This window comes from Polypterus senegalus, chromosome 7 (assembly GCF_016835505.1).
Source record: "Polypterus senegalus isolate Bchr_013 chromosome 7, ASM1683550v1, whole genome shotgun sequence".
Taxonomy (NCBI): Eukaryota; Metazoa; Chordata; class Cladistia; order Polypteriformes; family Polypteridae; genus Polypterus; species Polypterus senegalus.
Window position 1 is genome coordinate 95981929 of NC_053160.1, and position 17234 is coordinate 95999162.

At 41.3% G+C, this 17234-nt stretch overlaps 2 protein-coding genes across 2 annotated transcripts in view; both read left to right on the plus strand.

Annotated features, from left to right (window-relative positions):
• c7h5orf63 (chromosome 7 C5orf63 homolog) overlaps nt 1–17234 on the plus strand; it is a 108255-nt gene that overhangs the window by 59666 nt on the left and 31355 nt on the right. Inside the window, exon 3 of the mRNA XM_039759032.1 lies at nt 588–657. Within this exon, the coding sequence (XP_039614966.1) occupies nt 588–657 (70 nt within the window). The remainder of the gene's footprint in view (nt 1–587; nt 658–17234) is intronic.
• LOC120532719 (E3 ubiquitin-protein ligase MARCHF3) overlaps nt 588–17234 on the plus strand; it is a 76575-nt gene continuing 59928 nt past the window's right edge. The window contains exon 1 of the mRNA XM_039759027.1: nt 588–657. The gene's annotated coding sequence lies outside the window, so the exon portion shown is untranslated. The remainder of the gene's footprint in view (nt 658–17234) is intronic.

The window sequence follows — 17234 nt, forward strand, 5'->3', positions numbered from 1 at the left end:
GCTGGTTTTACCTTATTGCAGTGGTGTATACAGCATAATGAATAGGCAATATGGCATGATATACAATATATTGTCAAATCAGTCAGTGTCCAACCCACTATATCCTAACACAGGGTCACGGGGGGTCTGCTGGAGCCAATCCCACCAAGCACAGAGCGCAAGGCAGGAATAAACCCCGGGCAGGCCGTCAGCCCACCGCAAGGCACATGCACACACACACCCACACACCAAGCACACACTAGGGACAACTTAGGATCGCCAGTGCACCTAACCTGCATGTCTGTGGACTGTGGGAGGAAACCCATGTAGACACGGGGAGAACATGCAAACTCCAAGCAGGGAGGACCCGGGGAGCGAACCCAGGTCTCCTTACTACGAGGCAGCAGCGCTACCACTGCGCCGCCGTGCTGCCCCATCTGCAAATCACCCATCCTCTTATTACCTTTTGCTGGTTTTATTATTCTTCCTACTAAAATACTGGCACTTTAATCTAAACTACATGATTTAATTTGCTTCATAGACTGTTTACAGATATTGGTGGAATTTTATAAGGTTAAGTGTGACCTCATTTTGGTTGTATTTTGAAGGTGGAGCAAGATCTGTTGAATGTGTTTAATCATAGGATTGAGATCCTTGGAGCAACCACAGGAGCAAAAGGTAAGTCATACAGAAATAAAAAAAAATCATTACAAAAAAGTAAATTAATTTATCTTAGGGAGAATCTTGAAACTTTATTTAAAGATTGGTTTCTTATAATGGGCAGCTCATGAATTTTGCCATCCTTTATGGTTTTTTTGTTTGCTGTGTGTTCAGTATTCTTTAAAGGCTATGTGGTTGTATGTTATTTGTACAATATTAACTGACACCAATGCAGTATGACACAAAAGCAATATTTGAAAATTTAATCAATTTGATTCTATTTAAGATAAAAAGTGTAGAGCCTAACTTGGAGAAAAGCAATATTTTGAGTGATGTTTATGCAGATGTTTGGCAGTTTATGTTTCTGCACCTCATATGAAGGTACAGTTATGAGACCTCGTCAACAAATAAGACAAATAAAATGCACATCTTGAATTACAGCTTAGCTTCTAGCAATACCCACTTTGATTAATAATGTTTAATTATTTAAAAAAGAAGCTTTGCATTTTTTTATTATCCTGACCTTTTACAATTTAGTATAACATTGATAAACAGCAAACTTGATAGATGTAAGTAACACACAAAAGTGATGTTACTTACCTTGTGTCCTAAATTATTTCTCTACTGGTTTGTGTTGTCTTTATGTTTGCATTGATGTCCTGAGGTAGCTCCTTAAATGTTAGTTTTTTGTTACTCTAGATAGGAACTAATGATCTGCTTTATTTCTGTGGTTGCATGTATTATAGGAATACTGGAATTCTTGTTTATTACTGGTGATTCAATTAGTATATCAGCAGAGAAGTCTCTTATAGTATTATCATTTAATGGCAGTTTTTGACCTTCGATGCTGTAACTGGGGTCTAAAAAGCACCTCAGATGTTTGGGAAATTTAGAAAAATTAAAAACTGACATGCCTTTGATGCTAGGATGAATTTTCAAGCCCCTTTTGATGAGATGGTTCTAGAGATTTGTTGAGCCTAAAAGTAGGCTAAACATTTCATTTACTGTATATATTGCATTTAAGTGTTAATTACTTTCTTAAGTCGTCTAAATGCTTACATACGTAGTTAAAATGCAGCATTTTTTGTTGTTTGAATAGGATTATAATCATTAGTTGAAAATGTTTCGATTTTATTGGAATATATTAAAGGTTTATTTATTGGTAAGTATGTGTCAGTTTAATTTTAAATTAGACATCTAAGAGTAAGATTTTTTTTGTAAGACACTCTTTAACTGTTATGAGGTACAGAGAGGAACTGTATGCACCACAAATTATCATATGTATAAGCATTTGTAATTGTATTTCTTGAGTGTTATAGATATTTATAATTAACTGCTAGTCCTATTAATGTGGAATTTAAATGATTTGGCTAATTATCCTTCTACTTTGGTGGACCTAGGTGCACATTTGCTTTTTATAGCTTTCAAAATCTTATACTTACATTTACCTAGAGATTGGCAATAATGAACTTCTTACCCATATGATTTTCTGGAAGTAAAATTTGAACATTTATTTCAAACAGCTTATAAGTGAAAATACAGTATGATCTCACTGACTGTGTAAATATGAGGCACTGCTTGGGCAGCTAGAGCAATGTTCATAGTTCTGCAGATACAGAACTAGTAATTACTTTTACCAGTCTACATTTATTTTAATTGTATGTCAGATACATGTGTTATCACCTCTGCAAATGCCTTAATATGTCTTATAAGTTTTAGTGTGACTTTTCGGTACTGGTCCATTTATTTTGTCTGCAAAACTTTATAATGTTGATATGACTACAAAGAAACACTGAATGTGAAATTGCTTTTATTGTTTGGGTGCTGTGCAAAACTGCAGATCTTTAATATAAAGAGGTTTTATACAAAGTGTCCAGTTTATAGAAATGTACATTGACCTGACTGGAGCTAGGTCAGTTTGTTGAAAATTGATTAGCACATGCAAGTAAATTACCTGCATTCTGGACGTGACAATAATGATCCTGAAATACAGGGCATGTACTGTTCACTTATGTCACCTAACTGGATGTCATGTGATGTTTGTTTGTGAAACTTGATTAATCTCAGTTGATCTTAATTTTTTTTTAACAACTAAGGGTCTGTGTAGTTCTTATTGGAACAAGGGCACTTTGTGAATGAAATGTGTGTATTACAGCAACTCATGCAGGTCAGGTGGTAGCAGCAGGTGAATCAGTTCAGCTAAGCAGTAGAACAGAAAGTAAATAATTTCCAATTAAGGAGGGAAGTCAAGGAATACTAATTACTATATGTCAGGTACACCATGCACAAGCCAAAATCCATTGGTGCTAGGAGGAAGGGGATTGAAAACACATTTAAGCAAGGTGGAGTTTGGGTAGTTATTGTATTGTTAGTTGAATTTAATTAGAAAGAAAGGAACTGCGAAAAAGACAGTTTTTTGGTCAACAGACATGTCTAGTATGAGATAAAAACACATTCAGCAGTGTGGAATTGTAGTTTTGTGTGTGTGTGTGTGTGTAGTACACCATAAATACAGGGGCTTAGAGAGGGCCAGTAAGTATTAAACAGATGCTGCACTTCATTAAATTCACATTTTAAAAGGGACTAACTTTTACCAAAACAAATTTTAAATATGAAATCCTGCATGATTTTGTATTTTTTGGGGGCTAGCCTCAAAGAAGTGTGTTCTCAAGAGGCTTACATCTGTGAGAGGTGCCAGCTGATCCAGCATCTCAAGGTCATGGAACTTGAGCAGAAGTTGGGTAGCCGGCATTATAATAAAGAATTTACAGATCTTGCCTAGGTGTTCTTTAGGGAGATAGTGTGCACCCGCAGATTGGCATGGAAAGAAACTCCAGACAAGAGAGGTAGAAACAGGTGGGTCATACACAATACAAGAGGTGTACACTGTTCAGGGCCATTAATCCACAGTTGGAGGTGTCCACCCATTTTAAGCACCTTGCAAAGCTGAAAGTTGACTGAGAGATGATACCATAGGTGAGGATGAAGTGCTTCCAAACCAGACCTCAGAAAAAGAAAGGTAGAGGGTGATTCAGTCATTAGGAAGATTAAAATGCAAGTTTCTTCCACAGATAGTCTCATACAGTATGTTTCTTTCCAGACGTACAGGTAAAAGGTCTCCCTGGATGGGTGGATGTGCTCTAGCATGGAGCAGTGGTGGGTCCAGTTGCTGTTGGAACAAGTGACATACAGTACACAGAGACAGACTGTCCATTCTACAAGCCAAATTTAAAAAGATAGGTGCCAAACTTAGGTGCTGAACTGACAAGTTATTTTTCTCTGTAATTTTTGCCTGTGACACAGGAAAGATAAAAATGAGAATATTTAATGCATTACTCATTTGGGCTACTTTTGCAACATATGGTATCTGTTTCATTGTGGTATGTTAGGTTTGAACTGGAGGAGCACCAATGTGTTAGGAAGGGATATAAGTAGGTTAGTTGAGGATGGTTTAAACTAAGGAATGAGGGGACAGGGAGTTTAAGACAATCCAGGTTTAAGACAGATAATGGTATGAATACAAATTTACCAAATAACTTTGAAAGTTCTAGTCCACTGTGAAGAAGCCAAAGCAAAGTAAATAATACATTACACATCTTCCCTTAATGATGCTGGGAATGTGTGTGTATATATATTGTCAGAGGTGGTTGGGGTGGCGACCCGGCCAGGATGCCCAGGAGGACCGGAGGAGGGCTTGCACCTTCCCCAGACCATCTGGGGGCGACCGCCCTGGTTCCTTTGGGGGCCACGGGTACAGAGCTTTGAAGCTCCACCCTGTAGGGGCCGCCCCCATGCCTTCCTGGTGTGGCGGAAGTGCTGGGGGGAAGAGGAGCAGGGACACCTGGAGTGCTTCCAGGAATGCAGCCGGCACTTCCGCCACACAGGGGTGTGTCTGTAGAAGATTGCCGGAACCCACCTGGCGCACATCCGGGTGATAATAAAAGGGGACGCCTCCCTTCATTCGGGGCTGGAGTCGGGTGGAAGAAGGACTAAGCAGGAGAAGAGAATGTGGAGGCGGTCTGAAGAAGGCATAGTGTGGCCAGGACTTTGGGGGTTTGTGGTGCACTTTGAACTTGTACATATTGTAAATAAACATGTGGTGGGTGAAAAACAACATGTCTGCCTGTCTGTGCCCGGGTAACGTTCACAATATATAAATTGTGAAACTGGTGAAAGTGGACCATGAGGAACTAGGGACACTATACAGAAGCAAGGAAGATTGTTAATAGAATCTTAGGTTATATAGTACAGTATGTAGAATACAAGTCAAGTTATGTTTATGTTATATAGCACAAAAGAGAAGCGTCATCTGGAATATTAAGTAGTTTTGGTTTCCATAATTTAAAAAAAGGCATAGCAGTGCTCTCCAGAGAAGAGTGACTAGGCTGATTGCAGGAATGAGAGGTATGAGCTATGGGTACTAGCTTGTGATGGAGCTTATTGAGTAAGAGCAAGTGTCCTCTTTCAGTTTTGCTGATACTGTTACAATTGTTACAAGTGGAAGAGTAAGAGATTTCATCCATGAAAATCTCTGAAAATACTATTTAAAATCCCTATATCTAATCATTAAAGAAAAATGTGTTGCAGATGATTGGTTAAGTTTATTTTAAACAATAATTGTTTTATTTAGAGTGGAAAATTACCTGGTAATGGGTTTTAGCTAATAGTAGTTTCAAAAAATGTACCAGAGAGTATGTCAATGGTGTTTGAGTCTTTCATGCAATCCTTTGAATTTACATTGGTATATCATCTTGTTTGAAATAAGTTTTATACTGTTAAAAGATTTGTACAGTTTTTTTAAGATATGTTTTTTTTTTCATATGTGAGAACAGTACAGGAGCTTAAGGGACAAGGTGTAAAATAGCTGTAGCAATTCTTATTGTTACCATTTAAGTTACAGTCACATGAAAAAGTTTGGGAACCCCTCTCAGTCTCCATAATAATTTACTCTACTTTCAACAAAAAAGATAACAGTGGTATGTCTTTCATTTCCTAAGAACGTCTGATTACTGGGGTGTTTTCCGAACAAAGATTTTTAGTGAAGCAGTATTTAGTTGTATGAAATTAAATCAAATGTGAAAAACTGGCTGTGCAAAAATTTGGATACCTTTGTAATTTTGCTGATTTGAATGCATGTAACTGCTCAATACTGATTACTTACAACACCAAATTGGTTGGATTAGCTCATTAAGCCTTGAACTTCATAGACAGGTGTGTCCAATCATGAGAAAAGGTATTTAAGGTGGTCAGTTGCAAGTTGTGCTTCCTTTTGACTCTCCTCTGATGAGTGACAGCATGGGATCCTCAAAGCAACTCTCAAAAGATCTGAAAACAAAGATTGTTCAGTATCATGATTTAGGGGAAGGCTACAAAAAGCTATCTCAGAGGTTTAAACTGTCAGTTTCAACTGTAAGGAATGTAATCAGGAAATGGAAGGCAACAAGCACAGTTGCTGTTAAACCTAGGTCTGGCAGGCCAAGAAAAATACAGGAGCGGCATATGCGCAGGATTGTAAGAATGGTTACAGACAACCCACAGATCACCTGCAAAGACCTGCAAGAACATCTTGCTGCAGATGGTGTATCTGTACATCGTTCTACAATCTGGCACAATTTGCACAATAAACATCTGTATGTGATGAGAGGTGATGAGAAAGAAGCCCTTTCTGCACTCACGCCACAAACAGAGTCACTTGTTGTGGGCTGCATCAGGAGTGGGCAGGAGGAGGAGTACAGAAAGCTAATCAAAGACTTTGTTAAATGGTGCGACTCAAACCACTTACACCTGAACACCAGCAAGACCAAGGAACTGGTGGTGGATTTTAGGAGGCCCAGGCCCCTCATGGACCCCGTGATCATTAGAGGAGACTGTGTGCAGAGGGTACAGACCTATAAATACCTGGGAGTGCAGCTGGATGACAAATTGGACTGGACTGCCAATACTGATGCTCTGTGTAAGAAAGGACAGAGCCGACTATACTTTCTTAGAAGGTTGGCGTCCTTCAACATCTGCAATAAGATGCTGCAGATGTTCTACCAGACAGCTTTGGATTAATAAAGTATCTATCCATCCATCCATCCATCCATCCATTTAGATAAGCCAGATTCATTTTTGAACTAAGTGCTTTGGACTGATGAGACAAAAATTTTGTTATTTGGCCATAACAAAAAGCGCTTTGTATAACAGAAGAAGAACACCGCATTCCAAGAAAAACACTTGCTACCTACTGTCAAATTTGGTGGAGATCCCATTATGCTGTGTGGCTAGTTCAGGGACTGGGGCCTTTGTTAAAGTTGAGGGTCAGATGAATTCAACCCAATATCAACTAATTCTTCAGGATAATGTCAGCATCAGTCACAAAGTTGAAGTTACGCGGGAGTTGGATATTCCAACAAGACAATGACCCAAAACACAGTTCGAAATCTACAAAAGCATTCATACAGAGGGAGAATTACAATGTTCTGGAATAGCCGTCACAGTCCCCTGACTTGAATATCATCGAGAATCTATGGGATGATTTGAAGCAGGCTGTCCATGCTCGGCAGCCATCAAATTTAACTGAACTGGAGAGATTTTGTATGGAAGAATGGTCAAAAATACCTCCATCCAGAATCCAGACACTCATCAAAGGCTATAGGAGGCATCTAGAGGCTGTTATATTTGCAAAAGGAGGCTGAACTAAGAATTGATGTAATATCTCTGTTGGGGTGCCCAAATTTATGCACCTGTCTAATTTTGTTATGATGCATATTGCATATTTTCTGTTAATCCAATAAACTTAATGTCACTGCTGAAATACTACTGTTTCCATAAGGCATATCCTATATTAAAAGGAAGTTGTTACTTTGAAAGTTCAGCCAATGATAAACAAAAATCCAAAGAATTAAGAGGGGTTCCCAAACTTTTTCATATGACTGTAAATCGTTTAATTTTAAGAAAAAGAAGTTAATACAGTTTTATTAATCCTAAATCAAATTTTAATAATGAGGCCAGCGCAATTCAAGTCCTATTGAATGTTGGGCTTTTTAGATGATGTTTTTGAGGAGCCAATTGTCTATGAGGGTTACATCTGCAGGAGATGCCAGCTGATCCAGCACCTCGAGCTCAGGGTCACTGAAGTGGAGGAGGAGTTGGCTGGCCTGCGTTGTAGTAGAGCAGGGGTGCCCACACTTTTTTTGGTGTGCGAGCTACTTTTAAAATGACCGGGTCAAAATGATATACCTACATTAAAAATTATATATATATATACTAGCCAACCCACGGCGTAGTATACGCGCATAATTATTCATTGATGGGTGAAGACTTCCTGAAAGACACAGTTGTCCACATGGGGTGGGTTTGAGGATACAACTGTGAGTGAATGAAAAGATGGAACTCTGGAGAGAGCAACATACAATTGTCCGTGACTGAAAACTGGTTTTGGCAGATACAGGCATATCTTTTTGAAAGTTTGGCCCTGTGCCTTATTAATTGTCATTGCAAAGGCCAATCTAACAGGAAATTGTCTGCATGTAAAAGTAAAAGGCAAATTTCAATCTGATGGGGTCATTGAAATCCGGGGAATAAGGACAGTTTGTGAGGTAGCAGCCGCGATACTTTTACACTCCAGTACATTGCGGTGAATGCTGGTAACAGAAATTCTAGTGCCATTACAGAGACCTCTTGCTGGCAGGAGGTTTCTGAGAAGCATGAGCACTGAACCAATTTTAATTTTGAGTTCATGCGGAGGCATGCCAGTGCGAGTAAGACTATTAAGGCATGTGGGCACATCAGCAGGCAGTACGCATGTCTCGAGAGCGAGGGTGGATGCGGAAGGAGGATTAGAGTTGGCGGGCGGGGGTCTGTCGTGCGTATCCCATGGTCTTAGAGTTGATGGGCAGGGCTCTGTGAGTTGGAGGGCGTGGCTCTGTCGTACGTATCCCATGGTCGGGCGACTTAGTGAATTATATATATAGACTAGCAAAATACCTGCGCTTCACAGCGGAGAAGTAGTGTGTTAAAAAAGTAATGAAATAGAAAAGGAAACATTTTTAAAATAATGTAACATAATTGTCAATGTAATTGTTTTGTCACTGTTATGAGTGTTGCTGTCATATATATACACTGCTCACAAAAATTAAAGGAACACTTTAAAGAAACACATTAGATACATCAGATCTCAATATGAAGTTGGATATCTATACAAATAACGACAGGGCAATGTCTTAGGAACAAAAGGATGCCAAGTCTTTTAATGGAAATAAAAGTTTTCTGCCTACAGAGGGCTCAATTGTGTAGACACCCTAAAATCAGAGTGAAATGACGATGTGGCAGGCTAGTCCATTTTTTCAAAAACTTAATTTCTGCTACTCAAAATGCTTTTCAGTATCTTGTGTGGCCCCACGAGCTTGTATGCATGCTTGACAACGCCGGGCATGCTCCTAATGAGACGACGGATGGTGTCTTGTGGCATTTCCTCCCAGATCTGTATGAGGGCATCACTGAGCTATTGTACAGTCTGAGGAGCAACCTGGCGGCGCCTAATGGACCGAAACATAATGTCCCACAGATGTTCTATTGGGTTTAAGTCAGGGGATCGTGAAGGCCATTCAATTGTTTCAATTCCTTCATCCTCCAGGTACTGCCTGCATACTCTTGCCACATGAGGCCGGGCATTGTCGTGCATTAGGAGGAAACCAGGACCTACTGCACCAGCGTAGGGTCTGACAATGGGTTCAAGGATTTCATCTCGATACCTTATGGCAGTCAGAGCACCATTTCCTACGCAGTAGATGTCTGTGCATCCCTCCATGGATATGCCTCCCCAGACCATCACTGACCCACCACCAAACCTGTCATGTTGAACGACGTTGCAGGCAGCATATCGTTCTCCTTGTCTTCTCCAGACTCTTTCACGTCTATCACAGCTGCTCAGGGTGAACCTGCTCTCGTCTGTAAAAAGTACAGGGCCAGTGGCGGACTTGCCAATTCTGGTGTTCTTGAGCAAATGCCAGTCGAGCTCCACGGTGCTGGGCAGTGAGCACAGGGCCCACTACAGGACGCCGGGCCCTCAGGCCATCTTCATGAAGTCTGTTCCTGATTGTTTGGGTAGAGACATTCACACCAGTGGCCCTCTGGAGGTCATTCTGTAGGGCACGAGCAGTGCTCAGCCTGTTCCGCCTTGCACAAAGGAGCAGGTATCGGTCCTGCTGATGGGTTGAGGACCTTCTACGGCCCTGTCCAGCTCTCCGAGAATAACAGCCAGTCTCCTGAAATCTCCTCCATGTTCTGGAGATTGTGCTGGGAGACACATTAAACCTTCTTGCTGCAGCACGTGTGGATGTGCCATCCTGGAGAAGTTGGACAACCTGTGCAACTTCTGTAGGGTTAAGGAATCGCCTCATACTGCCAGTAGAGATAATTACTCAAGCCAAAACTAGCACGAGTGGAAAACCAGCCAAAAAGATCAAGAGGGAGAAACTTGAAATGACCTCCACATGTAAAACCAGTCCTGTTTTGAGGGTTTTCTAATTGTTGCCACTTTAGTGCACCTGTCGTTAAGTCCATGAACACCAATACAGCTGAAAGTGATTAACAGTGACCTCAGCTGCTATATATATATATATATATATATATATATATATATATATATATATATATATATATATAACCCATTGGCTTCACTCACTGAGTGCAAGGGAAAAAAATAATATGTAGTCTATAAGTTCTTAAAACATTAATGTGTTACTGTTTAATAAGTAAAGATACATTGAGCACTACTGGAGTGGTTTTGGGTAAACTACATTTTAAAGACGGTATAACACAACAGGTAAGTAGTACTAACAGCAGCTAAAATGTATATGGATCATCTCTCGGTAGTAGATCCCTTTTGAAAGGTGCTACACGACGGCTGTGGTATAGAAATTACATTTTCTTTGTGAATGTCCAAATTTCTGCCTCTGGTAATGTGCCTTACCGGCATTACCAGCAATTAAAGAAAATAAGTTTTGTGTCCTCTGCAGTGTTTAAGAGAGAAAGGCTGTGGTTTGGGATAAAAGGAAAAAAGGTGTAAAGAAAGGAAACTTGCTTTTTTGTTTTATATAGTGTAGAGAGACGTCTTCGCTGACGATATGAGCGCCTTTTGGGGACCGTCGCGGTGGGTGCCATTAACCGGCCGGGATGGCACTGTCGGTCCTCTCCTCCTGTGCGTGTCTTCTGCGACCTCATAATCGTATACGTGCAAAAGAAAGTGCGAAGCACCTTAATTTTAGTTTGCCGCGGTCTAGAAAAGGGATCCCGTGTTTGCAGTTGTCTGGGCTGTAGCTCAGGGGAAGGAGGAAAAAATTACTTAAGGCAGAAGCGCAGTCAGTGCCTCTAAGGCCGGCCCAGCTATGCGCGCGCTGGCTGCTTGACTTTTCTAGTAGGCACGTGTTTCACCCTAATTCTGGGCTCATCAGGCGTACACACTCACTGCACCCACTCTCGGGAATCGAACCTCGGACGTCAGCGCTAGAGGTGAAGCCTCTTGTGTTGTGCCACGGCGTGTGGTTCGTTTATTTGACAGTATTTAGATTGGGTTTTATATATATATAAGATAACTCCTGTAGCCACAATAAATGCCTTTATTGAATAGAAAAACCAGGGGTGAACAAGTTCCTTTCTACTACAGCCACAGCCGCGACACACATAAAACATCAATAATAACTCATAAACTTGCAATATTATTTAGGAGAATCACAACATTTTACTCACCAAAAATTCGGATTACTTGTAAACAAAATCCATCCTCCTCTCTTTCCTCAAAAACAGTTCAATTACTCTGTCGTACGCATTATCCATGCGCTTTAGTTCCATCAAAAAGTCCCTTTCTTATCGCCATCAAAGGTAATGCTGAAAGTCGAACCTGCCCTGTCGTATTTCTGGCATAAGTTTGAATTCGCTTTAGGGCTGAAAATGTCCGCTCGACAGAAGCAGTGTACACGGGAATGCTCACCGCCAAATATACCAATGTGTACAGCTGCCCCATGCTCTCATTCAGATTTTTCTGATGAAGGAAGTCAAGGAGATCAGTGGGAGATTTTCCTGAAAATCATCCATGGCATACATTACAGTCAGTTCTGTTTTTAGCCGAGACAGATCAAAAACCGCTCCGTGGCTCTTGTGGTAAACTGGAGAAGGCTGCATATGTGAAATTTTTCTTGTATTCCCGAAACTTTTGGGGCTCGAGGAGCATGACAAACATCAGGTTTTTGTGGTCTTGAAATCTGGTCTGTGTCTGGCAAATAATATTGTCCAGAATCCTGCCATGGAGTTGGCCGTAGTGCGCGTGACGATCTTTCGCTCAGAGCGCTTATGTGCATTCAGTGGCCTCGTAGAGTTCCTCATATCGGCTTCTATCCAATCAATGGGGTCTGAATACGGTGACGTTGCCGTACGACTGCTAGAGGGCCCTACTGACACCAACTCAAAATCTGATTGTTTGAAACAACAGGTTAATCGACTTTTATTCTGTGTTAGAGTGCCTGCACAACGGATTAGGAAAGCCTCTTTGCCTGACAACAAATGATGGCTGAAATGTGATTGGTTAAATGCTTTAATACGAAACTCTGCCTCCCACGGCTATCGAGCTGCAGTCTATTACAGTATATGGAGAAAAATAGGTTCCAGTTATGACCGTTACACGTAGAATTTCACAATGAAACCTGACCAATTTTTGTAAGTACGCTGTAAGGAATGAGCCTGCCAAATTTCAGCCTTCTACCTACACAGGAAGTTGGAGAATTAGTGATGAGTGAGTGAGTGAGTCAGTGAGGGCTTTGCCTTTTATTAGTATAGATAGACGTAATCGAAAAGAACAATGAAAAGTCAACGTGGCTCAGAGGTTCATATGGACTGTAGCAGAGATGAAAGCGACTGAGGCTATGTTTGGTGAGGTGTTGCGTGCGGGCACATGAGCAGGCAGTACGCATGCCTTGAGAGCGAGGGTGGATGCGGAAGGAGGATTAGAGTTGGCTGGCGGGGATCTGTCATGCGTATCCCATGACGAGGGAGGAGGGTTAGAGTTGGAGGGCGGGGCTCTGTCGTGCGTATCCCATGGACGGGCGACTTGGTGAATTATATATAAATATATATATATATATATACTGCTCAAAAAAATTAAAGGAACACTTTGAAAATGCATCAAATCTCAATGAAAAAAAAAATCATGCTGGATAGCTATACAGATATGGATAATGTTTTAGGAACGAAGGGAATGCCACATCATTTGATGGAAATGAAAATTATCAACCTACAGAGGGCTGAATTCAAAGACATCCTGAGAATCAAAGTAAAAAAATGATGTGGCAGGCTAGTCCATTTTGCCGAAATTTCATTGCAGCAATTCAAAATCGTACTCACGTTTGTATGGCCCCCTACATGTTTGTATGCATGCCTGACAATATCAGGGCATGCTCCTAATGAGATGATGGATGGTGTCCTGGGAGATCTCCTCCCAGATCTAGACCAGGGCATCACTGAGCTCCTGGGCAGTCTGAGGTGCAACTTGGCAGCGTCGGATGGATCAAAACATAATGTCCTAGAGGTGTTCTATTGGATTTAGGTCAGGCAAGCGCGGGGAACAATCAACAGTATCAATTTCTTCATCCACCAGGAAATGCCTGCATACTCTCGCCACCTGAGGCTGGGCATTTTCGTGCACCAGTAGGAACCCAGGACCGACTGTACCAGCGTAGGGTCTAACAATGGGTCCAAGGATTTCATCCTGATACCTAATGGCAGTCAAGATGCCGTTGTCTAGCCTGTAGAGGTCTGTGAGTCGCTCCATGGATATGCCTCCAAGATCATCACTGACCCACCACCAAACCAGTCATGCTAAACGATGTTACAGGCAGCATAATATTCTCCACGGATTCTCCTGACTGACCCTTTCACGTCTTTCACATATACTCAGGGTGAACCTGCTCTCATCTGTGAAAAGCACAGGATGCCAGTGGTGGACCTGCCAATTCTGGTATTCTATGGCAAATGCCAATTGAGCTCCCCGGTGCTGTGCAGTGAGCACAGGGTGCAGTAGAGGACATTTGGGCCCGCAGGCAACCCTCATGAAGTATGTTTCTGATTGTTTGGTCAGAGACATTCACACCAGTGGCCTGCTGGAGGTCATTTTGTAGGGCTCTGGCAGTGCTCATCCTGTTCCTCCTTGCCCAAAGGAGCAGATACTGGTCCTGCTGATAGGTTATGGCCCTCTCCAGCTCTCCTAGAGTAACTGCTTGTCTCCTACAATCTCCTCCATTCCCTTGAGACTGTGCAGGGAGACACAGCAAACCTTCTGGCAATGACACGTATTGATGTGCCATCCTGGAGAAGTTGGACTACCTGTGCAACCTCTGTAGGGTCCAGGTATCACCTCGTGCTACCAGTAGTGACACTGACTGTAGCCAAATGCAAAACTAGTGAAGAAACAGTCAGAAAAGATGAGGAGGGAAAAATGTCAGTGGCCTCCGCCTGTTAAACCATTTCTGTTTTGGAGGTCATCTCATTGTTGCCCCTCTAGTGCATCTGTTGTTAATTTCATTAACACCACAGCAGCTGAAACTGATTAACAACCCCCTCTGCTACTTAACTGACTAGATTAATATCCCATAAGTTTCATTGACTTTATGCTATACTCTGATTAAAAAGTGTTCCTTTAATTCTTTTGAGCAGTATATATACCGTGTATCAGAGGTGGGTAGTAATGAGTTACATTTACTCCATTACATTTACTTGAGTAACTTTTTAAAAAAATTGTACTTCTATGAGTAGTTTTACTGCACCATACTTTTTACTTTTACTTGAGTACATTTGTGAAGAAGAAACGCTACTCTTACTCCACTACATCGGGCAACACTCGAATCGTTACTTTTTTTCCATTAGATAAAGTCTCACAGACAATTTTTAATCTGCTCTGTGTAGCGTATGCTGTCAAGTTGCGCATATGCCTTCCACTGCATCTTCAGCTCTGACACAAGGTTTTGGATGTTCCCCAAATCAAGGCGATGCAGGTTCGAGGACAGATGTTGCATTTTTCGTTTGAAAGCATTAACTGAGCTAATCATATTGACAATGGTTTTCTCTTTTCCCTGCAGCTGTAAATTAAGCTCATTGAACATGTTGGTTAGATCTGAAAAAAATGCCTAGTCTAGCGGCCATTGATCGTTATTAAGTTGCTTGTATTCTGCATGTTTAATGACAAGGAGAAACTCCTTTTCCTCCGGCCAGGGGTCTTGAAATCACAGCAGGAATTTCTCCCTAGCCATCTGCCTCAACGAAGGCATCTTTTATCATCTGTCCATCTTGGAAGGACTTCTTATGTTTAATGATCGAGTGAGTCACCCGGAACGATGCTTCGGTGTGTCTACCTTTGCTTTTGTATTCAGCCGAGTGAAAAATGACAGCTGTCCGATTAACTGTCATTTTAGTTCCCTCTCCTTTCCTTTCTCTTTCTCAGATCGCTTTTCGGAAGGAAGTCAGTTTCGTAGTTTTTATGAACAGTTTGAAAGTGCCTTTCCACATTTTCCTTCTTTGAAATAGCAATGATAGATTGACAGATCAGACAAACGCACTTTGATTGTGACATTATGAGAGAAAATAATCCTCTTCCAATTCCACATCTAGCCCATAACCAACAAATGTTTTTTTAAATTCCTTCTTTAGTCGATATAAATTGGAAGGCTAACTAGATCACTTTGATAGCCAGAGTTTTACAGTAGCTCGCACGTTTGCTCGTGTGTGCGAGATGACCAGTGTGTTAGAAGAAAAGAGATCTCAGACTAGCCGCCCTGTATGTCAATCAAGTGGCAAATGCCATAGGGAGGATATATGATAGACTAACATTTAAAAAAAATTTTTTTGAATGCAACGCAATCTACCTGCACTGCCTTTCCGATCTACTGGTCACGATCGACGTATTGGGCACCTTTGTAGTAGAGAATTGGCGGACCTGGCCCAGGTGTCCTTTAGATCAGTGGTCCCCAACCTTTTTGACACCAAGGACCGCTTTACTAGAAACAAATTTTTCCAGAGACCGGTGTGATGGGCAGGGTTTGGGTGTGAATGTGGCATGGTGTTGGAGGTTGGAGTTTGTGTGGTAATTATGGGCAGGTTCATAGGGCAGTTTTATACACAATTTACATTACATTTCTATTATTATTAAGTTATTAGTAATAGAAATTATACAGCTTACCATAATGCAGAATCTGTGAGAGCCCTGAGCTTGTTTTCCTGCAACTAGATGATCCCATCTGGGGACGATGGAAGACAGTGACATGCGATGTGTGTTGCTTATGTTCAGTCTACTCCATAATCTCGTTTTGGTTGCTGTCACTGCAGAAAACGCTGCCTCACAAAGATAGGATGTTGGAAATGGAAGCAGCTTCAATAGCTTCTTTCGAGTTAATTTAATCTCCTCCTGTCTACAAGTTATGCTGATGAGAATTTTTCTCAGTATTTCCTTGCGATAATACACTTTCAGGGTGCGAATGATGCCCAAATCCAATGGCTGAAGCACTGCCGTGCAATTGGGTGGGAGGAATTCAACGTGAACATTATCTAAATGCGGAAGAATGTTGTGGGCAGCACAGTTATCAATCAGAAGCCAAATCATCCACATTAATAGGAATGTTTCTTGAACGAGCATCACTGAACCACATAAAAATGGCTTTTTCGGTGTCTTCAAATACAGCAATTTGCATACGTTTGCAACCCGAGATTTTTCTTCTTTTTTGCATATAACAAAGACATATGGGGGTGGGGGTCGACTTGTTCTCAATCCTACTTTTTGTAAAAATTGATTGATTTGTATGGAATGATTGCAATAAAATTAATAAAATTAAAAAAAAAAAAAGATATATGCATTGCATTTGTCATTCCAACAGATTGCCCATCACAAACATTAACACAGTTATCGTTTTTTCGTGTCTGCCATTTCTATAGGAGGGTGACAATAAGTTAAATTCCAATGGATGTTTTTCAGATGTTGACGAGCAATAAGCAAAAGGTATCACTGAAAACCACAGAAAACAAAAACAGGAAAACAAAACAGTACGAGGAATGTTCGAAGAAAGAACATTTTTTAAAATGTTTCTGTTTGGGGATCGTTGTGCTAATGTGCACAACTGAGCTGTGACCACAGAACTAACTGCTCTGTGGATGATTCATTCAAGCATTTCAAGGTCACTTTGTTGTAATGAAAGTATCTGCTGCTGAATGTACTTCGTAGTAACGAGATTTCTATAGACTCGTGTCATATGGGGAAACTGTCAGAAACATAAAAATACTTTGTTGTAATACTCTCTCACCTCGGTCTCTCTCCTCTCTCTGCGCTGCTGCAAAGCCCCGCCCGCCTAGCATTCTCAAAAGTGTCCTTAGCGAAGGGGGCAGCCTTTTTGTTGTAGCCCTTCAATGAGTGAGTCTCCGTTGCCAGCAGTTCTCGTGGTTGGGGACCCCTGCTTTAGAGAGATAATGTGCACCCCAAAGGTGGTATGGGAGGAGATTCCAGACCAGACAGGTAGACATAGGTGGGTCACAGTCATAATGTGTAAGGTAAAGGGTGCACACTGTCCGGCGTCTGGCGT